This window comes from Hemicordylus capensis, chromosome 2, assembly GCF_027244095.1.
Source record: "Hemicordylus capensis ecotype Gifberg chromosome 2, rHemCap1.1.pri, whole genome shotgun sequence".
NCBI classification, from domain to species: Eukaryota; Metazoa; Chordata; class Lepidosauria; order Squamata; family Cordylidae; genus Hemicordylus; species Hemicordylus capensis.
In genome coordinates, this window is record NC_069658.1 from 426,334,384 (window position 1) to 426,361,592 (window position 27,209).

At 46.9% G+C, this 27,209-nt stretch overlaps 1 protein-coding gene across 1 annotated transcript; it reads left to right on the forward strand.

Moving 5' to 3' along the window:
* The first annotated feature begins 14,418 nt into the window (after positions 1–14,418).
* RND1 (Rho family GTPase 1) lies at positions 14,419–25,756 on the forward strand. Its single transcript, XM_053303310.1, has 5 exons — positions 14,419–14,646; positions 15,473–15,560; positions 17,932–18,041; positions 22,329–22,463; positions 24,651–25,756. Exons 1-5 carry the CDS (start codon positions 14,527–14,529, stop codon positions 24,894–24,896), a joined length of 699 nt encoding a protein of 232 aa, XP_053159285.1. The 5' UTR covers positions 14,419–14,526; the 3' UTR covers positions 24,897–25,756.
* The last annotated feature ends 1,453 nt before the right edge of the window (positions 25,757–27,209 follow it).

Genomic DNA, 27,209 nt, shown 5'->3' on the forward strand with positions numbered 1-27,209 from the left:
ATCCTCTCCAGTTCAAGTGCCTGAACAGCACTGAGAAAACTGTTTTCAGCCCCACCCTCAGAACATTTGCAGCTAATGATTAATCTGTAAAAGTGAGGTGAACTCTCTCTGTCTGGTGTTAATCACCAGAAGGCAGTGAATCAAAACCTACAATGGAAAGCGGAAGCATCTGACACCTCCTTCAGAGAGGTTAAAGACCAAATCTATTCCAAATAACTTCCAGTAATAAAGTATTTTTGGAACTGTACTTTCCAGCTTAGTTATTGAGAAGAGCCACTGGGAAATTCCCATAGAACCAGCTGGGCAGGATGGAAGCCACTCTCTTCTACTGCAAAATCAGCTTGCACTAGAAATAAAGTTTTCTCAATGGTAATTCCCCTTTTGTCAAATTACCTCCTTTTGAGAAAGCCATCAAGCCAGTTTCCACTGGAACTTACTAGGAAATATTTTCCTTTTCCTCCATGCTTTTGGGAACTAAACACCACTTAATTTGTTTCATTGGACTCTTGATTTTACATTCTGCTGTTTCCTTGTTATTTTGTAATTCATCTTTCATGTAATGTTCTAAATTAATTTTAAGTAGTTGCAAAGTTTTATTCTTTTTATTACACAAGCTGCTTTAAAAAGCAAAGTCTAAGTTAAAACTAAAGATATTTTTAAAATCCATAACTGTGCCATCTCTCCTATTATGTATTTTCTTTGTATATGTCAAAGCACAAAGTGGCCTGTGGGGTTCTGTTTGGTTCTGTGTGGCATCCCAAATATCTACCCTTCCCTTAAATTGTCTTCCATGTCCAACACCTAGAGCTTCATTATACACAATTGTTTATCCTGAGATAATACTCACTTGAACTCACTCAAACATTACTTGGTCATGCAATCAAAGGATCAGTCTGAAACTGAGGCTCCTCTGTTAGGCATCCAAGTTGTATTGTATATATTTTTTTTAATCGCCGCAAGGAGGTGCCATTTGGGTTTTCTGTCTCAGGTGCTACCCAAAGGTCTTGGACCATCTTTGTCTGATAGCCATAATTTATCAGTTCAAGTGGATGGCCTCTGCAATATACCCAACCTCCCTGCTGCATTCCCCACTCCATAAAAAAGGGCATATCACTTGCAAATAACACATGTCATTGTGGAGGACAATAGACAGTGCTGCTGACTCCCTGCTTCAAGGGCAGCAGAGCAGGGACACAAAGTAAACTGGGAGTTGCCTCTTTCAGCATAGATTCAAAAGCTCAGTCATAAAACAGAAGCCAAAAGTCTTAAGAGGGTGGCGGAGAAACCCACATCAACATTCAGTGACGAACACCTTTAAAAAGACTTACTGATGGGGCAATGTGCATGCATTGTTGCATCATCATGAAGTTACACTGGACACTGGCCCCCAACTAAAGGTACTAACCATGAGAGTGGCAGCAATATATGACAATTAACAAGAGATAGGTGGGACTTGCAGAAAATGTTGTATCCACTCCCTGCTGAGAATCCTATAAGCTTTTAAATAGTCTAGCAGGCCAACTCCCTCCCCAGCTTTTTGGATTTGTCCCCTCTACCCCCCAGTAATGGACACCTTCAACATTATGTGGCTCCTGGAAGCCACTGAACATGATCCATCAGGCTGCTTCCCATCCCCACAATTTTTTGCTTTAAAAAAACTTTTTCTTTTAATTTGTTAACTTTGTACTTCTACACATCTAGACAGTTCTTTTAAAGTCTTTTAATATAATGTGTAGCTCAGGAGTCCCCTGAGGAGGCAGAAACTACCACCTTATGTGGGGGTGGTCCCATTTTGTTTCCAGTCTGATAGGCAGTCAACCACCTGAGTTCACTACAGTATACACTAACTCTTGAGGTTGGGACTGGTGGTCAGCCTGCTGGTTTCTGAATTAGGTTTGAATGTACCTGTGGTAGGGTAACAGTTGCTTTTTCCAGGCAAAGACTTTGCACCACTAACGGCTTTGTGGCAGGCACAGATTCAGCAAGTGCAGCTTTCCCTAGCATACAATATAATAATAATTGGCACATTCATGAATAAGATTTTGCGTAATAGGTAAGCTGATCAGTCTCCCATTGTGTATACAGGCAATCAGATAAGCTAGATCTTTTAGTCAAGCCCTAATTGCATAGTGTACAATAGTGTACAGGACAGACATTTTATCAGTTTTGAGCAAGCGATTATTCCAAGTCTGGCCAAGGTTTGAACAATTCTGCATGTTATATGTAGGTCTTTATGCTAGCTGCTAGCAATGATGCATGACAACATTTGATTATATTCTTACCTTGTATTTTTGTGTATTAAGTATATACACATTTTGAATTTGTATACAGTGGTCCCTCTACTTACGAAATTAATCCGTTCCGAATGCACATTTGTAAGTCGAAAAATTCGTAAGTCGAAAAGCGGTTTCCCATAGGAATGCATTGGGAACGGATTAATGCGTTCCGGAGCCTAGAAAAAAGACCCAGACCCCCAGTAAGGCTTGCAAACTGCACAGGAACATTTCTTTTCAAGAATAAACAGGCAGTAAACAGGCAGGCAAGTCAAGGAAACCCCATCTAAAAATTTGTAAGTCGAGGAAACCCCATCTAAAAATTTGTAAGTCGAGGAAACCCCATCTAAAAATTTGTAAGTCGAAAAAACCGCATCTAAAACCGGATCTAAAACTGCCGTTTGTAACTCGAAAAATACTTATGTCGAGTAGTTTGTAAGTCGAGGGACCACTGTATTTGTTTTGGCACGCTCCTTGTTTTTGTATGCAGCAGTTAAAAAGGAGAGGGCCTCTAGCTGTGGTTCACAAGAGCTTTTGTATGTCCTCCAGTCCAGGATTTCTCTGTTTACCAGCAACAGCTCCTCACACAGCAGCACTGAAGACTGCTTCTGAAGCTCCTCCAAGTTTGGGGAGTGTTTTCGTCAGGTGGCTGTTTCCAAAAAGAGCAGTGAGTTCTACTGTGCGTGAGAAATTTGTAGTGCAGCCTTTTTGATATAGCTGCCATGCGGGGGTTCAATGCAAGCTTGTAGGCATCCTCTCATATGACCAGTTTCTCAAAACCATTCCATACAATTTCCTGTGTTATCCAAAACTTTAAGTGAGAGGAATGCTAGTAGTCAGGGCTGATTTGATTTAAATCATGATTTAAATCATAATTTACATTACTTCGCAGGAGGACTCACTTTTAATGATTTGAATCACAATTTAAATTACTAGTCAGGAAGATTCTGTTTAATTATCATTTTCTATTAAAAATACATTCTTATTGTCTAATAAAACCTTAATACATATTTAAAGATAGATGCAGGTTTTATTTTTAGAAGGTACCTTCTCACAATACCATTTCATTTGGGCAACCAGGTCTTGCATTTCATCGATGCATGCCTTTCATACTCACTGGTACAGGAACTTCATTAAAATATGGGGGTCTTTCTTATGGCCAGATAGTGTCTCTCTTATGGCCTGCTGCCATGATAGGTGTTTTCCTTCTACAATGGAGGATACACTCGGAAAAAAGTTTTCTCAGGACTGCATGGATATGTTCTGTTCACATTTGGTATAACTTTCTATTCCCTTCCCCTCTCCTGTGCATTTGTCTCCTCCTTGCTCAAATCTACTCCATCACCCCAAATCCTCTAGTTATACATTGACCTTCTTTGCCTTTGTACTTTTAGAGGGGGGGCGGGGGGGGCAAGGGCTTGACTGTGTGTGTATGTGTGTGCGCTGCATGTATACCACCTACAGAATAGGATTGATCAGTTCTGATCTCTCATCCCCATATACTGCTGTTAACATGTCCATCGGATATAATCAAAAGTTATGATTAATATTCATGATTATATCTTTGATCTAGGTTCTTTATTATTATTTTTAAATCAACTTAAATCTAAAAATCTGATATAAATTTATAAAATCCAATTTAAAACTTGAAAATCTGATTTTTTAATTTATTTTTTTAAAACAGCCATCGATTTTTATCAACCCTGATGCTCGTTGTAGGATTAGTGTGTCTGTTTGTAGCAAATTACTTATGTAACCAGTGTGCCACAAGCAAGTTTTGAGCAGTCTCCTCATCATCACAAGCCTCATGTGACTGAACCTTAGCTTCACTACCCTAGAATCAGCCACATCTCAACACCTGGCAAATTATTCCTATATATAAAACATTGGCCAGAAGCCTGCTGTAGGCTTGTGACAATCATAGACCACACTGGGGGTGGGGGGTGGGGGCATTGCAAGGTCTTTTTGCAGAGCAGAACTGAGGGAGCCTGGGAAAAGTCTGTTTGTTTCACATTCTGGAGGCTGCAGGGTGATGGAAGCAGGTGGGATTATCATGATCCCAACAACCAGAGTGAGGGTGGGCCATGCTAGTTGCTGTAGCCATGGTGAACAAACCTCTCCCTAGGGCCACAACCCAGTGGGCTCTGAACTGTGAATTAACTGTCCCTCCGACTCCCTTGGTTATCTCTTAGTAGTAATGGGCCTGCCAGTGCTCATACACATGCCTTAGTCCAGTTTGAGAATACAATTTGAGAATGACGGTGGCCATTCAGACATGCTGCATGTTGCTCAGGTGAGTAGCCTGTGCATGGACAGAGAACTGGGGAGACGGCTGGATAGCCATTTGAGAGGACTGGGTCCTTGCCTTGCCACCATCTGCACTGTTGCCTATGAGATGGCGTGGAGGCCTATATAATATATGAACTCTGCCCCCAGGGGCTGGACGAGGCCCATCACTGATAGCTGCAACTCTCACGCCTCTGGTGCATTTGTATACTCAGAGCCTCCACGCCTTGCCCTGAGCACACCATTGGCAGGGTGCCCACTACTATGCCGTGCTTTCTCAGCTGCACCAATCGGCACCAACCCTAACTAATCTGGAAGTGGTGGACTCTGTCACCGCAGAGGCAGCTGTTTTATTACAGGGTTAGGTGACTATAATATCACGTGTGCCTCTAACTCATCCAAGGAACCCAAACAACTTTTTTCAAATATTGCTTGAAAATATAGTTTGGATCCATACTCAGATTTTATTTAAACTTTGTCCGTATTAACAGTGCGGTGTACTATTAGTCACACTGCTGTCTCTGACCCTCCCTCCAGGGAACTCAGGATGTTTCTCCTCCCATTTTACTCTCAAAACAACCCCGTGAGGTAGATTAAGCTAGAGAAAGGGACTGCCCAAGATCACCCCTGAGCTTCATGGGATTTTGAACCCAGACCTCCTCTCTCCTAGTATGACATTCTCACCACTGCACTGTACTGGCTCTGAGGTATATAGTGGACAGAGCTGTGGTAGGCAACCTACAACTCCCATCATCCCCAGCCAAAACAAATTGTGAATGTGGATAATGGGAGTTGTAGGCAACAACAGCTGGAGTGCCAAAGGTTGCCTACCCCAGGATAGAGTGAACCCAGGAGACCTGGATTCAGTTCCACATGCACCTATGTAACCTGGGGCAGGCACTAACTCTCAGGCCAATCAATCTCATGAACATCAAAACAGCCCTGCTGGATCAGGCTCAAGGTCTGTCTAGTCTAGCATACTGTTTCCCACAGTGGCCCACCAGATGCCTCTGAGAAGCCCACAAGCAAGAGGTGAGCTGCTGTTGCTTCCCTGCAAATGACCTATAGCCATCAGACTAGTAGCCATTGATAGACCTGTCCTCCATGAAGTTATCTAAACCCTTTTTAAAGCCATGAATTTATCTGAACGCTTCTTAAAGCCATCCAGGCTGTTGGCTGTCCCCACATCTTGTGGCAAAGAAATCCATGGGTTAATTATGTCCTTGTGGGAAAATCAGACTAGTACTAATACTGATATTTCCTTTTGTTGGTCCTAAATTTCCTGGCCATCAGTTTCATGGGATGACCCTGGTTCTAGTGTTGTGAGAGATGGAGAAAAACCTATCTCTCTCTACTCCATGCATAATTTTATACACTTTGATCATGTCTCCCCTTAGTCGCCTCTTTTCCAAGGTAAAGAGCCCCAGATGCTGTAGCCTTGTCTCATAAGGAAGGTGCACCAGGCCCCTGATCATCTTGGGTGCCATCTTCTGCACCTTTTCCAGACAGTTCTATAATGTCCTTCTTAAGATATGGTGATCAGAACTGTATGCAGTATTCTAAACGTTGCTGCACCATAGATTTCTATAAGGGCATTATAATATTAGCATTTTTATTTTCAGTCCCCTTCCTAATGATCCCTAGCATGGAATTGGCCTTTTTCACAGCTGCTGCACACTGAGTTGACACTTAAAATGAGCTGCCTACCACGTCCCCAAGATCTCTCTCGTGGTCAGTCACTGACAGCTCAGACCCCTTCAATGTATATGTGAAGTTGTGTTTTACACTTGCTTACATTGAACCGCATTTGCCATTTTGTTGCCCACTCACCCAGTTTGGAGAGATCCTTTGGGAGAACCTCGCAAGCATTTTTGAATTTCATTACCATTGTGTGTGGTGAGAATAAAAAAGGATAACTCCATGTATACCACTGTAAACTCTATTGAGAAATGATAGTGTACAGATGTGAAATATAAATAACCAAAATAAAAGCTCATTACAATGCATTTCTCCCTCAATCAACCAATTATGTAATTAAGGCTGCCATCTTAAAAATTTCAGCTGCTTCCAGTCAGAGAAATGCTAGGCTTGTTCACAAAATCATTAAATGGGCAGGAAAAGCATCCTACCTAGCTTTTGGAGCTGTGTGCACTCTTGATTTTTGCTCATGTGGGAGTTAAAATATAGGTCAGAGGAGGAGGAGGAAGTGATCGTGAGGAGGGGGGTGGGGGCAGGCTCCTATGGTGTTTCCTCCTAGCTTGGTAATATACAGGGTAAAAGTGCTGGGTAAGATTATGCTGTCAGAGGCTATGGCCACCTCTCACACAATGAGGCGGGTCTCACGATCAGTGAGACCCGCTTTTGCTGCTTTTGCAGGGAGAGCAGGCTAAGCCCGCTCTCCCTGCAGACGATCACAGCGGATTGCCGGCTCCATGACGGAGCCAGCGGGGGCTGGGGAGCTCAGGGGCCGTGTGGTCCCTGGAAGCTCCAGTATGCCCTGCACAAGCACGCAGGGCATACTGGGGAGACCCCCGGAGCCAGGAGGCGGCTTTTTGCCTCCCCTCCAGGGGTCTACTCATGAGTAGCCATGGCGTGGAGCCACACCACGGCTACTCACGATCGGAAAGCCCGGGTTTGCGGACCACTCGCTCCGCAAACCCGGGCTAAGGGGAGGGCTAAAAAAGCGGGCTAGCCGCTTGTAAGCCACCAGGCTCGCCTGCAAGCCCGGTAGTTTACACAATCAGCCAAAATCAGGCTAGGCTCTCTTAGCCCGATTTTTGCTGATCATGAGAATAGCCCCAAGCACTTTCCTTTTCTCCAACCTAGCTTTTAACTCACACAAGACCAAAAATTGGGAGCACACAAAGCTCGTGAAGGTGGATAGGACTTTTGTCCTACCTGCTTAACAACCGTGTGAACAAGCCTACCATGTTTTAAAGCAAAAGTCATTATTGCCTCTCTACTGGGATCCAGATTATGTAGCTGGCTGTCGTGCAATTTTCCAGCTCCCTCTGCTGACCATTTGCTACCTGACCATGATGCGATTTGAGGTTGTTGTTGTTTTAAAGACTAAAAAGTTAGTCTAAAAAACCCAGATTGCCATCAGGTAGTGGCATCAAGTGCTCAGCAGACGGTGCTGTGAAATTGCACGATGGCCAGGTAATCTGGACCCCAAAGAGAGAAACAGTCAGGACTTCTGTTTTAAAATGGAGCATTTCTCCCTCTGGAAACCCCCTTACTTGGGAATAAGGCCCATTGACTTCAATGGGACTTACTTCTAAGTAAACATGCACAGGATGGTGGTGTCCATGACAGAGCCTCAGATTCGCTAGCAGTGATTTCCGTGCTCAAGAACACAAAAACAATAACCCCTTGTCCATGTACATACATTTGAAATTGTATGTAATGAATTCTACTTGAGATTTGATTTCAGCTCTTCTCGTGGCAAGGGTTTGTAGCTCCATGGCAGAGCACATTCTCAGCATGCAGAAGGGCTCAGATTCAGTTTCTGATGTGTCCATTTTAATTTTTTTTTAAAGATTTCTCGCCCCCCTCCCCCCAGATCTTGGGTATCAGGTAGTTTGCATGAACGATACTGGGCTAATGGGCCAATGATCTGATAAATATTTTGTACAAGAATCTCCAGTTAAACAAATATAATCTAGAACCAGCTACACTTTAAGGCTAGGTACAATGATTCTGATTCAAAATGTTTGCCAAACATCACTCCTGTGAGAAGGCCTTTCCAAACAAGTGACACCGTTGTCAGATGCTTCGGATTACTCCTTTGTGAGTGCCCACACAGCTCAGACAATGAGCCATTTAAGCAAACACAAATCTAATGAACCTTATGCTATTGGTTTCTTTTCTGTTGGGACATGGGAATGTAAAAGTCATCCGCTTGAGAAAAACCAAGGATAATCTCCCTCCCAGACAATGGGGCCACTTGGTCATTTCACAAGCATTAAGTAAGGTGGGAAATCCGTCCTAGCAACATTCAAACGTCAACAGCATTACATCCATTAACACTCCTTCTGACCCTCAGAAATCAGCTGGGTGCAATGACAATTGTTTGGGCTAGACAAATGTTACCAAGTGGTAAGAAGACACCAGATCCCTGCTAGGAAAGGGATGGGACTGACCCGCCTTGGCTGGAGACAGAGACCTGTTCTGGATTCCATGTTTACCGAGTTCATTTCTGGCCAGTCAACCAGATGCAGCTATTTTGGTGACACAGAAAAAAGCTCAGATGTGTTTCCTTGGACCAACTTGTTGCTTTGAAGTTGTAAGCTTGCAAACTTGACACGATTCTTCCTCAGACAAAAGTATACAGAGCAAAGTGTAACCATGTTGCCTTCTTACCCTTCATCCTGGGTGTGGTCCCTCTCCCTTGGCACTACTGCCGGGTTCATGTTCTCTTTGTTTACTCATATCCTATGTGTTTTCTCCATGAGATTTGCTTGCCGCTCCCAGATATTTTGCGGTGACCTGTTTCTAAGTTTCAGAGAGGGGTGAGTTTATGCAATGCAAAGGTAAAGTTGGCTGTGTCATGGGAAACATGGTTTGGAGGAGCAAAGGGTAACTGTGTTCTTTGACACCGTCTCTGTGTAGTTGTATAATCTATCTTGTATGTAATTCATTTATATGGGGCACTATATTGATGTTGGTCTTGTGTTTTGAGTTAATCCTAGTGTTTTTGGAGTGCCGCCCTGCACGGTACAAGGCAGGATCTAAATACTGGCAATGTGGATGGAATACTGATGGTATTTCCACTCTCATGTCCTTCCCATACACTGACAACAGTGTCACTTGCTTAGAAAGGTCCTCTTTCTGCCCACCTGGTTTGCCCACCACAAGACCAGGAGAGCTGATCTTGAGGTAGGAATCATGACTTGTCCCTTTTGCTAAGCAGGGTCTACCCTGGCTGCATTTTGATGGGAGACTACATGTGTGAGCACTGTAAGATATTCCCCTCAGGTGAGTAGGAGAGCTGGGCTTGTGGTAGCAAGCATGACTTGTCCCCTTAGCTAAGCAGGGTCCACCCTGGTTGCATTTGAATGGGATACTTGATGTGTGAGCACTGTAAGATATTCCCCTCAGGGGATGGAGCCGCTCTGGGAAGAGCAGAAGGTTCCAAGTTCCCTCCCTGGCAGCATCTCCAAGATAGAGCTGAGAGAGATTCCTGCCTGCAACCTTGGAGAAGCCACTGCTAGTCTGTGAAGACAATACTGAGCTAGATAGACCAATGGTCTGACTCAGTATATGGCAGCTTCCTATATTCCTATGATGGGGCCGCTCTGGGAAGAGCATCTGCATACTTGCATGCAGCAGGTTCCAGGTTCCCTCCCTGGCATCTCCAAGATAGGACTGAGAGAGGCTCCTGCCTGCAACCTTAGAGAAGCTGCTGCCAGTCTGTGTAGACAATACTAAGCTAGATGGACCAATAGTCTGACTTGTTATATGGCAGATTCCTATGTTCCTATGCCCACTTGGATCAGTGCAAGACCTTACACAGTTTGGCTAAAATTACAATACCCAAATTATTTGCATTGATGCGGAGGACAGAACTGGATCTGCCAGGGCAGGCTCAAGATTTCGCAAATTCTCTGCCATTTTTCTTCTGATCTTTTCCCTGCAATTACTTTACCAGTTGCTGCTGTTGCAGATCTGCGTTTATCTCATAAACATGTCCAGCGGGGAGGGGAAGCAACAGGGTCATGCAATTTCAGGGCAAAGAGTGACTGGTAAGTATTAAGCACTCCCCTCCATATTTCTGCCACTGCAAAGTGCCTTCTCCCAGGATGCTTTGCCATGGAGAAGGATCCATTGATTGTTTTATTATTTATTTAAAATGTTTATATCCCACCCCTCCAGTGCAATACTGCTTGGGACAGCTCACAATTAAACAAATAAAACAGTATGAAATGAATAAAACTCAGCTAAAAACTAGACCCAATTAAAACCAGGTTTACAAGTTAAAGATTAAAAACCCACTAGCAGTCAATAATATTGTGAATACTTATTTTAAAGGCCTCCCTAAAAAGAATGTGTTTCTTAAAATTGCTGAGGGAGAGAGCATGGCAAAGTTTGTCCTGGAGGGCATTCCAGAGCTGAGGGTCCACAAGAAAAAGGTCCTGTGTCTGGACCCTGCTAACTATGGCGGGGCCGTTAGCAGGGCTTGAGATGTGGAGTGTTCATATACGCATTGTGTTAATACTGTAGAAAACTGTAATGTGATTCAGTTTTTAGTAACCATGCTGCTCTGCCTAGATCTCTCTCTCTCTCTCTCTCTCTCTCTCTCTCTCTCTCTCTCTCTTTCACACACAGCTAAAATTAGTGTTTGCATCACTTTTTCAACATTTGGAAAAAAGGAAAACAAAGAACCATACTGAGAACTCAAAGTGAGAGTTCCCTCCTAAACTTTGTTTAAATATTTGTCAGTAACTAAGTATCTACAAATTCCATTTTTAAATCCCCATTCTTCCACAGAATGGACAGACTGAAAATATTAACACAAGATGGTTCTATGAACATCTGATATTTTGAAGCAGGAACAATGATAATTTTAAAAAAACCTTTTCTGCCTTTCAGTAAAACTTCACTAAATTGGACACACACACCCTCAAAAACTACATGTGATTAAAATTAAAAGCTGAATCAGGATTTCAGTTTCAAAAAAGGTGAAATGTAAATATTGAAATTCGTGGGTTTATGAACATTTTACTGTTTAGATGCAAATTCAGAAATGAGAACTTGAAACGTACACACACACTCCCCAACAATCAGGATCTGTACCAGAGGACTGGAAAGTAACCAATGTAATTCCGATTTTCAAAAAGGGATCCAGGGGGGATCCAGGAAATTACAGGCTGGTCATCTTAACTTCAATGCCGGGTAAATTGATGGAAAGCATACTTAAGGACAAAATTGTTAAATATATAGAAGAAAAGGCCTTGCTGAGGGAGAACCAGCATGACTTCTGTATGGGCATGTCTTGCCTCACCAACCTTTTGGAATTCTTTGAGAGTGTCAACAGGCATGTGGATAAAGGTGATCCAGTTGACATAGCATACTTGGACTCCCAAAAAGCTTTTGAAAGTCCCCCACTAAAAGCTCTTGAGTAAACTTAGCAGTCATGGAATAAGGGGACAGGTTCATGTGTGGATTGGTAACTGGTTGAAGGACAGGAAACAGAAGGTAGGGATAAATGGACAGTTTTCACAATGGAGGGAAGTAGGAAATGGGGTACCCAAAGGATCGGTACTGTCTGTGACCAATGCTCTTTAACTTGTTCATAAATTATCTAGAAGTTGGGGTAAGTTGCAAAGTGGCCAAAACTGCTGATGACACTAAACTGTTTAGGGTAGTGAAATCCACAACAGATTGGGAGGAGTTCCAAAAAGATCTCTCCAAATTGGGGGACTGGGCAACAAAATGGCAAATTAATGCAGTTCAATGTAAGCAAGTGTAAAGTGATGCATATTGGGGCAAAGAACTCCAACTTCAAAAATATGCTGATGGGATATGAGCTGTCGGTGACTGACAAAGAGAGAGATCTTGGGGCCATGGTGGACAGCTCATTGGAAGTGTCAACTCAGTGTGCGGCAGCTGTGAAAAAGGCTAATTCTATGCTAGTAGCGATGGCCTGGCCACTAGCTTGGATGGCTTTAAAAGGGGCTTGGACAAATTCATGGAGGACAGGTCTATCAATGGCTACTAGTCTGAGGGCTCTGGGCCACCTCCAGCCTCAGAGGCATGATGCCTCTCAATACCAGTTACAGGGGAGCAACAGCAGGAGAGAGGGCATGCCCTTGCCTCTTGTGGGCTTCCCAGGGGCATCTGGTGGGCCACTCTGTGAAACAGGATGGATTCTGGACTAGATAGGCCTTGGTGGGCCTGATCCAGCAGGGCTGTTCTTATGTTATGCTCACACACAGACACACTCCTTTCGGCTCCATTTTTCAGGAGATCTACTTTGCAGAGCACAGTGTGGAGCACATTGAAAAAAATGGGACTACAATTAAATGTAAAGAAGACTACACTAATGACAATTGGTCAGCAACCAGTCTCAGAATTGATAATGAAGACACTGAAGTGGTGGATAGCTTCTGCCTTCTAGGATCAACCATCAACAGTAAAGGATCCAGCAGTCAAGAAATATGCTGCAGACTAGCACTTAGTAGGGTTGCAATGAAGGCTTTGGGAAGGATATTTAGATGCCGTGACATGTCTACACCTATAAAGATTAGAATCGTTCGGACAATGATTTTTCCCGTAACACTCTATGGATGTGAAAGCTGGACTTTGAAGAAGCAAGATAGAAAAAGCCAGGCGCGGAACCTAACCGCCAGTGGCCCAAGTACAGCTGCGGTGGTGGCCCTGCTCACCCCAACCTCTGCGTCTGACATCAGACATGGGGGCATCTGACATCAGGCACGGGGGGGGGGGCATGGTCTGGCTCCCAAACTGAGCTGCGCAGCTCCATTTGGGAGTTGGAGTCTGCCCAGTGCTGCATTCGCAGTGCTGGCCATTTAACTCTCGAAGGGGCCACACTGCCCCTTTGGGAGCTAGACAGGGGCTGGCACTGTGTTTGCAGCACAGCCATGAGCGGCTCTTCCCTGCCTAGCCGCTCCTGGCCACACCGCGAACGCAGCGGCCATTTAACACCCATATGGGGGGCTGCACGGCCCCCACTTGGGAGCTAAACCAGCACCCCTGCATCTGATGTCAGACACGGGGGCAGGGGCGTAACTACCATTAGGCAAGGGGAGGTGGCTGCCTGGGGGCCCCCATGCCTTGAGGGGCCCCCCAGCCTCAAGGGGCCCCCCAGAGGCAAGTCACATGTGAAGTGAGTGTGTGTGTATCAGCAAGGGGCCCATTTTAAAATCTTGTCCCTGGGCTCACTCCAGCCTCGTTACGCCCCTGCAAGGGGGCGTGTTGGGGCCACGAGGCATGGCCCCAATTGAGCATGGCCCAGGCTCTTTGAACCCATTTGCCCAATGGTGGCTCCACCCCTGGAAAAAGCATTGACGCTTTTGAGCTTTGGTGCTGGAGAAGACTTTTGAGGATATCTTGGACAGCCAGGAAAACAAACGGATCATAGAACAAACCAATCCAGAATTTTCACTGGAGGCACAAATGACCAGGCTCAAACTATCATACTTTGGACACATTATGTGAAGACCCAGCTCCCTTGAGAAGTCTATAATGCTGGGGCAAGTTGAAGGAAAGAGAAGAAGAGCAAGACCAGCAGCAAGGTGGATGGACTCGATTAGGACAGCAATAAATGAACCATTGAGAGACCTTAAAGGCCAAGCTGAAGGCAGATCATCCTGGAGAGAATCCATCTATGTGATCACAAAGAGTCGATATTGACTCGACGGCACTTAATCAATCAATCACCGTGCAGAATGCTGTCCATTTCCTTGTACGTGAGAACTTGGTCATCATTGCTCCAGCAGACTTAGATCCTGAATACTGTTAACAACGATGAATCCAATTCCCAATGGGAGAAATTTAAAGAATCTAACCTTTAGCGCCTATAGTTTTCTGTGTCACATGGAAAAATAAACACAAGGAGATCCCCTTTTAACTGATTCAGAGTTTGCTTATCCCCGCGTCGCTCCGCACTGTCCCGCAGCCCTCCCTGCTGAACCTCAGTACGAAAGGTGATAAATCCTTAAGGCAACGGAATGTATCTTTAAGACGAAGAGGGAGGACGGGAGGAAACTCTGACTCTTCCACCTTGCGCTATCACTGGTCATCGGGCAAGAGTTCTGGTCCTTTGATTGGTTAGAGAGAGTCCCGCCTCTACTTCTCATTGGCTCCCCATATTATCTATAAGAGTGGCTTCCCCCGCCCTAGACTCAGTTAGTTTAACCTGCCGTAGAGAACAGCGGGAGGACTCGGAGTCGCCTGGATTTTGCTGCAGAAGCTTGGTGGGGCGTTGAGTTATACCAGCATCGCCATGAGGGAAAGGAGGACTCCTCAGCCGGTGGTAGCAAGGTGCAAGTTGGTTCTAGTCGGGGATGTACACTGCGGGAAGACTGCGATGTTGCAAGTGTTAGCCAAAGACTGCTACCCGGAGGTAAGCGGTGCTGAGTCGCGGGGGGTGCTGCTTCTGGAGTCTAGCCTGGGTACGGGAGATGTTTCCGGGGTGGCTCCGGCCTCCCCTCTCCTGGCTCGAGCTTGTGCTCCGACTCTCACTCCTGGCTGGATTTTCCACATGATCGCTGCCGAGAAATGCCACCTCCGCTTCGTAGGGACGTCTTTGTCTCCTGCCTTTATTTCTGCTCGTCCTTCTGTGGCGCCAGCTTGGGGGCTGCAAGCGAGTCGCCCATCCAGGCACCGAGTCGGCTGCGATCTACTTAGCTCGAACAATGTCACCGCGTCACGTGCCTTCCAGCTGCTCCCTGGGGACGGCTTTGGAGCTGTCCCTCTCGTCGTGTACTGTACTCCACCTCGGGTTCTCCTCCCGCATCCTCAGCCTCGGCATTTGGGTGCAGATTCTCTCTGCCGTAATCATTTCTGGAGAGCTTCACATGGGAGGGCTTGCTGCGGGACAGCAGGGGTGTCATTCTCATTTTATCTATTGCTTTGCATGAGTCAACATGGCTTCTTCCCTCCCCACTCCCCCCTTGGTGGAATTGGCTTGATACGCAGAGCTGCGCATTGAGCTGTCTCTATCAATCAGCTGCTGAAGATACCTCCAGGTCCTGTCTTAAGAGTAGTTCCAAGCGTCCCCTTACTGCCAAGTTCTTCTCTTGGTCGTGGCCCCCCACAATCCATCATTAAAAACAGTGGGTTCCCTTTGATGCTGCCTTGCAAAGGGTCACGCTGTGTTGGATAGTTCTTTCTTCTCCTGACCCCAAAGTTCTGGGTGATGATCCTTCTGTGTCTTCTCTCCCTCTCAGACATACGTGCCCACAGTCTTTGAGAACTACACGGCGTGCTTGGAGACAGAGGAGCAACGGGTAGAGCTCAGTCTATGGGACACATCTGGTGAGCACACATCTCTTTCCTCTTGGACTTGGCCGGCCCTTAGCAGTGGCCTGTGCCCACCCACTATGCTGCAGTGAAGCAGCCTGAGCCGAGGAGAAGGACTTGTAGAACCTCCTGGCTAGGAGAAAGGTGATGCATTGGTGTTGAGAGGCCATGGCTGTAGATGATGCAATCAGGGCATCTGTGGCTTGGGCTGTATACTTGAGGTGGGGTGATCTCAATAACCACATCTGTTCCCTGTGTATCTTGTGTGGGTGGGTTGGCTGGCTTGCTTGTAGACCTGGATCCATCTCTGGCTTTGGGGGAATAGACTGCAGTTGGGTGTAAATTAAATTCCTTTCCACCCACCTGGATTTAAGGAGCAACAGGGAAGACCCTGGCAAGCCAAGATAGATGGCTTTGAGACGGGTAGGTGGGGGTTTCCTTTGTATTTCAGGGCTTTGAGAGAGAGAGAGAGGCAGCTGTGCTGCATGTTGTGCTGCAGTTCTGAGCTCTGAACCTAAAAAAAGAAAAATGGGACATCGAGCATTGGTATGCAGAGCTGACGACTCCAAGAAAGCGAGGAGGGGTGTGTGAGGAAAGGCAGAGAGACTTCAGAGCTGACATCCCTGGCCAAAGAGAAACAAGACCCCTTGCCTAGGGAGAATGGCTCTAAAATGCAATCCACTGAGGGTTTTAAGAGCAGGACATCTATAAAAGAGATGCTCCACTCTTTTTTGTTTCTGTCCTAGATCTGAGGTTGGGGAGGGCAGCACTCAGTTGGAATGGGAGGCTCAAGTGCTCCCAGGCTGAAGTAAAAATATAACACACCTCTCCTCCTGATCTTCCGTAAATCATTCTGGGCTCTTGGAGGCTGCTGGAAGGTGCATGCTTTTTCCTCTTGATTGGCTTTGACTCCATCTCTTCATTCCTCCTTGGGAATGCAGAGGGGAGGGGGCTTGCCCATTGTGTGTGCATGTTTGGGGGAGGAATCCTGGGGCAGAGGACTTTCCTAGGGAAATGGAGTAGGTGAGGGGTGGCATTGACAATAATCAGCTCTTGAAGGTATTGTGTGTGGAAGAAGAGGGGTGCAATGGAGTTACCCTAGCAACTGGGATTGATTGGGGATGGGAGATGGCTGCTCCTGTTGCTGCAACATCCCCTCTTTTGAAGGGGGCTAGAGGTGGGGGTCCCTGGCTACTCTGATTCCCCTTGTTGCCATGGTGATTGTGCTGGTGCAGGGAGCCAGGGGCTGCTTGCTATTCTAGGCACGCAGTGTCTGGGCTGCAGAAGCATTTTGGATGCTGCTGTTTCTGAGAGAGGGGGGCTGTGTGATCCCATTGCCACCTCTCCCACCCCCTTGCATCTATGCAGCAATTCTGCCCCCCCATTTTATGCAGACTCCCCACCCCCGCATGCATAACATCCCTTGCACGTAGGCAACCCCTTTCTCTACACTCACCAGTGATAAGAATGTTGCTAAGCAACTCTGCTTCCTCCCTGCATGTTGCATCTCCCTCTACCCCATCCTTGAAAGTGGGAGCCCTGCACCTCCTCCCACCCTCAACATTACTTGTGGGGGAGTGAGGAGATGATAGTTATATAAACCCCAGTGAAGCTATTTCCCAAGGAGTCTGAATGAGGGTGGGGGTGAGTATACAGTGCCCTGCAGAATGAGTGGGAGGGTGTTGGAGGGGACGGCTCTGGGAAACTCTGTCAAGGACTGGCCCCTCTTATTTCCACTATTTTTTTTCTTCCTGGAGTGTGTGTTGAAACACGTGCATGCTCACGCCCACCAACAGGGAGGATCTAATTAATCCTAAAATAGGACAGCTTTGTCTTGGGCAGTGAAGTGGGTTTTCTGGAAAATTCAGAATTGGAAAACTTTCTGGGAAACTTCCTGACTTGCAAAAAAACTTGCATTGCTTTTCTCCTCAGAAAAGGTTACTGTGCAAATTTCCCCAATGTCCTCAATAGGTTGTGATTTGATCTGGCATGTCTGTAGTGATGCAGGGTGGAAAATGTTACACCTCACATCTCTGTCCTAGGTGGCTATCCCCTGCTAATTTATCTAAGTGACATCTGTGTATCAGCGGTGAAAGGGGTGACTTTCTGATATTTTAACAGGGGAAAGTAACTGTTCCTATCCAGCCCTCACACAGCATCTTCCCATTGGCGGTGGTTGTTGGTGTATATCTTGTGTATCTTTTAGATTGTGAGCCCTTTTAAGACAGGAATCATCTTGTTCCTTTTACAGTGTAAACTGCTTTGAGGATATCTCTGTTGAAAAGCAGTATTTACATATTTATAAACTATTAGACTTTGTACTTCTGACTTTGATTCAGCAGGGTGGTTTTTGAGCTGCTGCTTGACCTTTCTCCACTTCTCACAGGATCACCCTACTATGACAATGTGCGCCCCCTGTGCTACAGTGACTCGGATGCTGTCCTGCTCTGCTTTGACGTCAGCCGCCCTGAGACCATGGACAGTGCTCTGAAGAAGGTGAGGCGGATGTCTTTGCTTTCCTGCTCTTGCCCTTTAGCATAAGTGCAGAGCTTTACGTAATGATGCTGGTCAACTTGTGGCTTGATGGAATACTCCAAAGACAAGGCAGCTACACACCTAGAGGGAAAACATCCCCCCCCCCTTGATAAAGGATCAGCAGACTTACATACATGGAAGAGATCCCCACTTTCTTGTGGCTGTCACAAATGCCTGGGCAGATAGTGATCTGGCCAGGGCGATACCACTGAGGGTGAAAGGCCATAGAACTGTGAAGTGCCACATCAGGGGGCGTGGCCAGCAGGGTCTTGGTGTGGCTTTGGGCGGCGACCCTGCTCAAGCCAGCACTGTGCACAACACAGTGGCCCTGCCTTGCTTCCAGACCTGAAAGTGAGCTAAGAAGATTACAGCTTCCCTGGAGCAGACCAAGGAGTGTTAGTCTAGTGTCCTTTTCCCTACCACTGCCAGATGCCTCTGGAAAGTTCCCAAGCAGGATTTGAGTAGCAACAGTCCTTCCCCCATCATTGACACCCCCAAGCAATTGGTATTCCTTGGCACATTCTCTGAACTTCATGAGCAGCTAGTGATAGATCTTTCATGAATATGAATATGATGAATATTTATATACTGCTTTTCAGCAAAAGTTCCCAAAGCAGCTTACTTATAGATAGACAGGGGCGTAACTATAATAGGGCAAGGGGAGACAGTTGTCTGGGGGCCCACTGCCTTGGGAGGCCCCCCAGAGGCAAGAGTCATGACTGACTCCCCCAGCCGGGCACCTGCCCGGGCTTCCTTCACTTGTATTTATCCTCCGAAACTGATGTGAGTGTTAAGACCTGGAGCTACCAGAACAGCATGTCTTTCTCTGGTGCCATTAAATGACTTGCATAGTCCACAGTTTACAAAACATTTTAAAAAATAATTTAGGATGATGTTCTGTTGTGGCACATAGGTTATATATATATAAATTTTACTTCAGTGACAGGGTTTTTAAAAATCCATTTTAAAATCTTGTCCCTGGGTCCATTCCAACCTCACTATGCCCCTGTAGATAGATATAAATAAATAAAATAAAATGGCTCCCTGTCCCCAAAGGGCTCACAGGGGCTCGCTAAATAGTAAGCAGAAGTTGGCACCAGCAGCAGCCACTGGAGGGGTGCTGTGCTGGGGCTGGATAGGGCCAGTTGCTCTCCCCCTGCTCAGTGAGAATCACCACTTTAAAAAGGCTCTGCTTTGCTCACTTAGCAGAGGTTAATGTGTCTCCTTTTTAAATTCATCTAAGCTGATAGCTTGGACCACTAGCACACTTTGTGGCAGTCAATTCCATAAAAGTTCTTCATGGAGTGGCAAGTTCATCCAGCTCCTACTCCTGCATGGGCAGGCCATGTACACTAGGCTGTTTATGTCCTACTTGCCTCTTAAAGATCTGCAGTCATGAAGATTCCACAGCAGTGTGAGTGTTCCATCCGCCTGGGGAGGAGAATCCAGTCAGCGGTAATGAGGCATGATAGCTACATGGAGGCTACAGGTTCTAGGGATGTGCACGGTCCGGAGAAGTCCGGACCGGCACTGAAGGGGGGCCTTGTTTTTAGGGCGGGGAGGGCTTGCTTAGCCCTCCCGCCTCCTTGCCCCCGCCAGCGCCCGTATTGTACAGTATAGGGGCGCTGGAAACCAGCCGCCCCCCCCCCCGCCGCCGCCGCGGCGAAATAACCCCTAAAACCAGCCAGCCCTCCCTCCCTCCCAGCTAGCTGCCCGCCCACCCACTCACCCAGTCGCTCACCCGGTCGCTTGGAAGGCCTCCAGCAGAATGGTGGCTTGCGCGCGCGCGCGCATGCACGCGCCGCAAACCACGCCGTTCTCCGGAGGCCCGGTCTACCCGCCGGGAAAGGGCCGGGTAGACCGGGCCTCCGATTGCTGGGTAGACCGGGCCTCCGATTGCTGGGTAGATCGGGCCTCCGATCGCCGGAGGCCCGGTCTACCCGGCCCTTTCCCGGCGGGTAGACCGGGCCTCCGGAGAACGGCGTGGTTTGCGGCGCGCGCATGCGCAAGCCACCATTCTGCTGGAGGCCTTCCAAGCGAGAGGAGCTCTGTGCTGGAGCTCCTCTCGCTTTTTATCCAGCGACCGGGTGAGCGACTGGGTGAGTGGGTGGGCGGGCGGGCAGCTAGCTGGGAGGGAGGGAGGGCTGGCTGGTTTTAGGGGTTATTTCGCCGCGGCGGCGGCGGGGGGGGCTGGTTTCCAGCGCCCCTATACTGTACAATACGGGCGCTGGCGGGGGCAAGGAGGCGGGAGGGCTAAGCAAGCCCTCCCCGCCCTTAAAGACATACCCCCCACCCGGACCCGAACCAGGCAGGGCCGGACCGGTCCGGCAGTTCGGCCATTCTTTGGAATGGCTGCCGGACCGGTTCGGGCACACAACTAACAGGTTCAGAGGCAGTATTCCACTGAATGCTGGTTGCTGGGGATGAACAGCCAGGGCACCCCATCCATGAGGTGGACAGAAGCAGTCACCTTGGGCAGCACAGCAGATTGGCAAAGGGTGGGAGCCTCTGCTGTCTGCTGCACCTCGTCCTCCTCTGCTTCCTGGATTTAAAAAGGAAGAGGGGCGATGGAGCAGGACAGGAGCAATAGGCCCGAGCAGTTCTTAAATGCAGGAGGAGGAAGAGGAGCAGTGGTGGCAACATTTCGCAAAGTGTCATGTACTGCATGGAAGGTGGTGGCAGCATTTGACACCACACTTCAGGTACAGGCAGATCGTGGAACACAGGAAGCTGCCATATACAGATTCAGACTATTGATCCATCTAGCTCAGTATTGTCTACCCTGACTGACAGCAGCTTCTCCAGTGTTTCAGGCAGGAATCTTTCCCAGCCCTACATGGAGATGCTAGGAGTTGAACCTGGAACTCTCTACATGCAAAGCAGATGCTCTGCCACGGACGTATGGCCCCATCCCCAAACATTGATCTCCCATCCAGGCCCTGACCATACCAAGAGCTGCTTAGCTTCAGTAAGGTGGCTGTATCATATTTCCTTAGACCATGCTCTGGGACCCTGGTAACTGCAGGAGAGAGTTGTTGCCTCTGGGAATCTCGCATGCAGGATGTGAAGGCATCTGGTTGGCCACTTCTGGAAACATGATTCTGGACTTGGTGGAATGTTGGTCTGATTTTGGAGGGCTTTTAAGACAGGGTGGTGAGGGGGGGAATCCTAATTTCCAACATAACTTGTTTTCCCCCCCCTGTGTCACTTTGAGCCTTGTATTCAGAATTCGGTGTTCATAGTCCTGCATGTTTTGTGCATACCCTTCATTCCAAATCTATGTTGAAAGTATTCTAAGCTAGCACCCCCTAGAGTGCTTTTGCACTGATGTTGACGGTCCTATAGCAGTCTCATTAAATGGGAGCCCTAGGTCAGAAATTGATGGCTTGCGTCTTCTTGGTTATCTTAATAAAGGGTAGGAAATGTCCTTCCCGCTTAAACCAGCTCTGGATATAATTGCCAAAGGGATAGGAGAGAGCTTCCCAGCACTGGATGCTGTTGAGGAGAAAAGCTGAGCTGATCCCTCTTTGCAAGGAACCACAGTGTGCAAACAGCTTGATAGCTAGTACTTAAGTTGGTTTGTCCTCTATTAGAGATAGCATGTGAGCTTGTAACCCAAGCCCCTGTCTGTGGTCTCTATTCTGTCTAGGGAAAAAGAAGACAGAGGTACATACTCTTAAAATATTTGTCCCTAGATGTGGCTGTGCTAATAGCACTAAGCCAACTGACATCCAAAAGTATTGTCCTCTAAATGTATCTTCTAGTAGCAGTTGAAATCTGCCTTTTGCACTCTTTGCCCATGATCAGCCTTGGTGCTCTGAGATCTGGGCCACCTACCGCTTCTTTATTTTGGCAAATAATTCTCTGATTCTTGTCACCTTTAACCTGGCCTAGAGTTGAGCCCACTGAGGGTAGGGAGACAACAAATGCTGCTAGCATATCTCTGTAGAGTTCAGAGCACTCAGATTTCCATTTGGCTCTGGCACTTTGCTTTAAAACCTTACATCCTTCATAGACATGGCAGAAAGAAGGCAGTAGTGGAACCACTCTCAGAAAAAAAGGCCAACAGTGATACAGAGTGTGGATTTCCCCAGAAGTTGCAGTGAAAGACCCAACTTTTAATGGAGCCCAGAGGAGCAGGATAGCTTTTATGTTGGTGTGGCATTTCTGTACCTGGACTATAGGCTTTGAGTTTTGAAATACTTGGGGCTTAACTTGCAGCTAATAAATTTCTCTTTTTTTTCCCAGTGGAAGACTGAAATCTTGGACTACTGCCCCAGCACTCGTGTGTTGCTAATTGGCTGCAAGATAGATCTGCGTACTGACCTAAGCACTCTGATGGAGCTGTCCCACCAAAAGCAAGCCCCTATTTCTTATGAACAGGTAAGGCCATCCACAGTGCGGCTGGCCTGGATCTCTTCTTGACTGGAATGAGATTCCTCTCCCGATCGGGACTCGCTTCAATGCTCAAAGGGACAGGTGTCTTCATTTTTGATGTGGCCAAGTAATCCTCCTTGGATATACTTGCACCTGTGGGTATGGTGATCCATGACCTGGAATAGAATTACAACACACTTCATTACATCCAAAACTTCCAACATGTTTCAAGCTCAAGTGGCAAGACTTAAAACAAAATCCACCCACATCGTAGCCAAATGTCAAGTTTGTAAAGAATTCCTCCCAAACTAAAATCTGTGTTGTGTTAGAAACACAAGGCATTCTGAAATATCCTCTGAAATATTCTAACATGTCCTCTTTAAAATCCTAGGTAACTCTGGATGCTGCCTTGCAGTCACAGCACTCAACTTGCATAATATGCAGTTACAAAACTACCAAAGCTTATTTAAATCCAATAGGCTTATCTGCAGTTAACCTCCTTTTACTGCAGTGGCTTACACCTACCAATAAAATGGGCATGGTTAAAGGAATTTTATATAGATGAACTATGTTATTATTATTATTATTATCTCTTGTTTACACAGTCAGACAGGTGTTATTGACTGGTTTGTTTTATTCAGACTTCGAGTCCTTCCCAAGGACCTGGGATGCCAGAATTTTATTGTCAATTGTTATAGATATCGTCGCAGAATATAGGCTGTTCCCAGTAAAGCTGCTTTTTTATTATTATTATTATTATTATTATTTCTATCTTCCAAAAATGGCTCAGGGTGGTTTACAAAGAGAAATAAAACAAATAAGATGGCTCCCTGTCCCCAAAGGGCTCACATTCTAAAAAGAAACATAGGACACACACCAGCAACAGTCACTGGAAGTACTGTGCTGGGGGTGGATAGGGCCAGTTACTCTCCCCCTGCTAAATAAAGAGAATCACCACGGTAAAAGGTGCCTCTTTGCCCAGTTAGCAGGGGTTGGCCATTGTGGATGTAACATTTGTACATACCCACAGAAGTTTGCCATCAAACCCAGACATCAAGGTGCCGTCCTATAGTCTAAACTGTCCTGGGATGATTGAGGCACTGATGCACACTGAACTGTGTTCAGAAGGACACCATAGCCAATACTGGCACAGCACAAATGCAGGTACCATCTCATAACCATCTGCAGTACATTTCATATGGGAAATAGTAGATCAGAGATGCAACAGGCCCACAGCCACTGCAGATGGGCTTACTGCCCTGGAGCTTTTTGGTGCTTCCCATTCAGTGCTCTAGTTCACTAAAGCATGCAGAAAATTCTGGAGGGCAGGGGAAAAGCACAGGCCAGGGTTAGATCAAAAAGACACAGGGTTGGGGTGGGAGGCTTGAGTCGAACCACAAGAGACCCACATGTGATGAAACATACACTTATTTGTTGATATTGGCAAAGGTGGCTACAGCTAAAATGCAAACACTGAGCATCCCCCAATCTCCTGTCACCTTCATATCTGTTGTACAGAGAACATTCAGGTTAGACTGTGTTCTAACACTGTATCAGACAGTATTCTAACACTGTATTGCTGAGCATTTATGTACTTGCTTCTTGCTATCTGAAGTTAACAGCCACCCCTCTCCTTTACTGAGTGGTATGGAATTAAAGGACCAGATGGAGAGCAGGGAATCTATCTAATACACTGTGGGTGCGTTGGAAGGAATGGCTAGGTCTTGGAGCATTTAGCATAATAGTTTCAATCCAGCCCTGGGAGACAGTCGACGTTGGAAGATATTGCAGATATTGTTCCCCACCTGAACAGCAAACATTTAGGAAGCTGCCTTATACAGAATCAGAGCATTGGTTCATCTTGCTCAGTTTTGTCTAGTCTGACTGGCAGCAGCTCTCCAAGGTTTCAGACGGGAGTCTTTATCAGCCTACCTGGAGATGCCAAGGATTGAACTATAGAGACCTTCTGCATGCCAAGCAGATACTCTACTACTGAGCTATGGCTCCATCCCAGTTAAAGGCCAGGCCAAAACACTAGTGCCCTGCGACCTTTGGATGTGCCAGAAGAGCTCTAAAGGCCTTGGCTCTCCAGGACTCCCTTAATGTTCACTTCCTGATCCAATGCAGGATTACCATTCCGTTAACCAGCTTAGCACCCACAGGCCAGTTCTCATGTCCTCTTCCCCTTTACAGGGTTGTGCTGTGGCCAAGCAGCTTGGAGCAGAGACCTACCTGGAGTGTTCAGCCTTCACATCGGAGAAGAGCGTCCACAGTATCTTCCGGACAGCAGCCTCCATCTGCCTCAGCAAGCCTGGCCCCCATCCCCCCAAGAGCCCAGCCCGGAGCTTTCCTAAGAGACTCCTCCGCTTGCCCAGTCGATCTGAGCTCATCTCTTCAACTTTCAAGAAGGAGAAAGCAAAAAGTTGTTCCGTCATGTGAAGGGCCACTTGCTTCTGGGAGCAGGGGGTGGTGGTGGTGGTGGAACCCTTGTGGACTCTGGGCCCTCCAGTTGGCTCTCCTTGGGTGGGGAGGGGGGGCTGATGGGTTCCCATGGGAACCAGGCCTGGAGAATCCTGAAGGACCCAATTCCCCACCCCACCCGGCTCGGAGCAGGTCTGTCATCCCTTCCGCATTGCAATGCTTCCCACCATGCAGCCGCAGTGTGCGCTTCCAGATAGACACGAGGGGAGAATGTGCTGGACTGTGAGGGTGAAGGTTGGCCCAAGACCTGCCCTGCTCTGGAAGGCCTTTCTGGTTTGGCATAGCAACACCTTGGACAGTAGTGGCTCCGGTGGCTGTTCCACATATTTGAAGGATTCAGAAGAATCATCCCCCTTCCGATGCACAGTTAATATCTCCATTTGGCCCTGATCATCTTCTCCATCTGCTGCTTGTCTTGTTTGCCTGTCTGAAGCAGGCCGATTGCAGGAGATCTCTCCCTTCCCCACCCCAGGTGTCCTCCCCCTTATCCCCCCTCTAGAATAGAGGTGTCTGGGTGTCCTCTCCTCCTCCCTCTGAAGATAGGGGTGTGGGGAGGAGGGAGCAACTGTTTTATAGACATGGTCTCTTTGTGTGTGGGACGGAAAGGAAACACGGCGGGGGGGGAGGGAATCTGTTAAATGTTCAGTGTTATTAAAAGAGAACTTATTTATTAATGAAAATATAATGCCGATTAACAACCTTGTTCAAGGGGATTTCTTATTTGTCAGTCTCGATGGAACTTTCCCAGTGATATGGGAAGCTGGGGGTAAAAACGAACTCTGTCAAACAAAGGTAAATCTTTAACTTTTCCTCCTTAAGGGCCTGGACTCAGAATCTCTACACATTCTTGGAGCGGCTGTAGTTCAGCAGTTGTGCGCATGCATGGTATGCAGGGAACCTCAGGCTTAATATTTGGCATCTTTAATGAAATTAGTCTCTGGGAGGACCGAGAGAACCCTTTCCTGAGATGTTCGGGAGTTGCTGCCAGCCGAAGTAGACAATACTGGATTAGAGAAGACAACTGGCCTGACCGCTGTGTTAATATGCAAGCATATGGGGTTCCCTTGATTTGAGCCAACTGTGGGGCTTCTTTGACTTGGCCATGGTGAGCCTTGGATCAAGTAGAAAACTTAAACTCTGTTATAAAAGGGCATCCCCTCCCCAAGTATTGGGCACAAGCTGCCCCTGTAATCATCCTAGACTGTGTTTGCGCTCGTGTGTGTTAGTAAATTGAACATCGCTCAGGGTATAGATTCAGCATAGGGTGCTGACAGTGTCATTAATTTTTATATATACTGCTTCTCAACAAAAATTTGGAGAGCTGGCCTTTTGGTGGTGAGCATGAATTGTCCCCTTTGCTAAGCAGGGTCTACCCTGGTTTCCATTTGAATGGGAGACATGTGTAAGCACTATAAGATATTCCCCTTAGGGGATGGGGCCACTCTGGGAAGAGCATCTGCATGCAGATGATCTTCCCAAAGTTCCCTTCCTGGCATCTCTAGAAAGGACCAAGAGACTCCTGCCTGCAACCTTGAAGAAGCCACTGCCAGTCTGTATAGACAATGCTGAGTTAGATGGAGCTATGGTCTGACTTGGTAGAAGGCAGCTTCTGAAAAAGAGTTCCCAAAGTGATTTAGCAAAAGGAATGAAGAGATGGTTCCCTGTCCCCAAAGGGCTCACAATCTAAACAAATGCAAGGGAGACACCAAGAGCAGCCACTGGAGGGATGCTGTGCTGGGGTTGAATGGGGACAGTTGCTCTCCCTGATAAACATGAGAGCCACCATTGTGAAAGGCGCCTCTCTGCCTAGTTGGCTGCTACAGGTTGCCGTTTTGCTATGCCATGGCCATTGGCCAATCATCAGTGAAGTCAGAAGTTCATTAGAATGGGGTGGGCAATTATAACTTCTGGGAGCTACTCTTGTGTGTGCGCCAAGTCTTGGAAGCTATGAGCAAAAAACAGCAGCTTGGTAACTGAATCAACCAACAAGAATTTTAATATCAAAACCCCTGAATTCCAGAATACTTTTGCTGTAGGACAGAAGGGGAGCAAGAGAGCTTTGTGGGAGAAGAAACTGAGAGAAAACTAAGCAAACCTGATCATTTGAGGGTGGAAAAGGATTAAAAATGGCATGGCCATTCCCCACTCAGTATTGACTGGAAGAGAAGGGAGGGAGAAGCAAGCTCTAAGACCTGGAGAACTGCTTCAGATGGCCCTGGGAGCTCACAGGTTACCTAATGTCTGGCCCTGCTTTTTCAGTAAAGCATACAA

Excerpts from the sequence above, each read along its gene's own strand:
- RND1 (XM_053303310.1), top strand. The coding sequence starts at position 14,527 with ATGAGGGAAAGGAGGACTCCTCAGCCGGTGGTAGCAAGGTGCAAGTTG. Across the intron at positions 15,561-17,931 it reads CAGTCTATGGGACACATCTG|GATCACCCTACTATGACAAT; the intron begins GTGAGCACACAT and ends CACTTCTCACAG. Across the intron at positions 22,464-24,650 it reads CCCCTATTTCTTATGAACAG|GGTTGTGCTGTGGCCAAGCA; the intron begins GTAAGGCCATCC and ends TCCCCTTTACAG.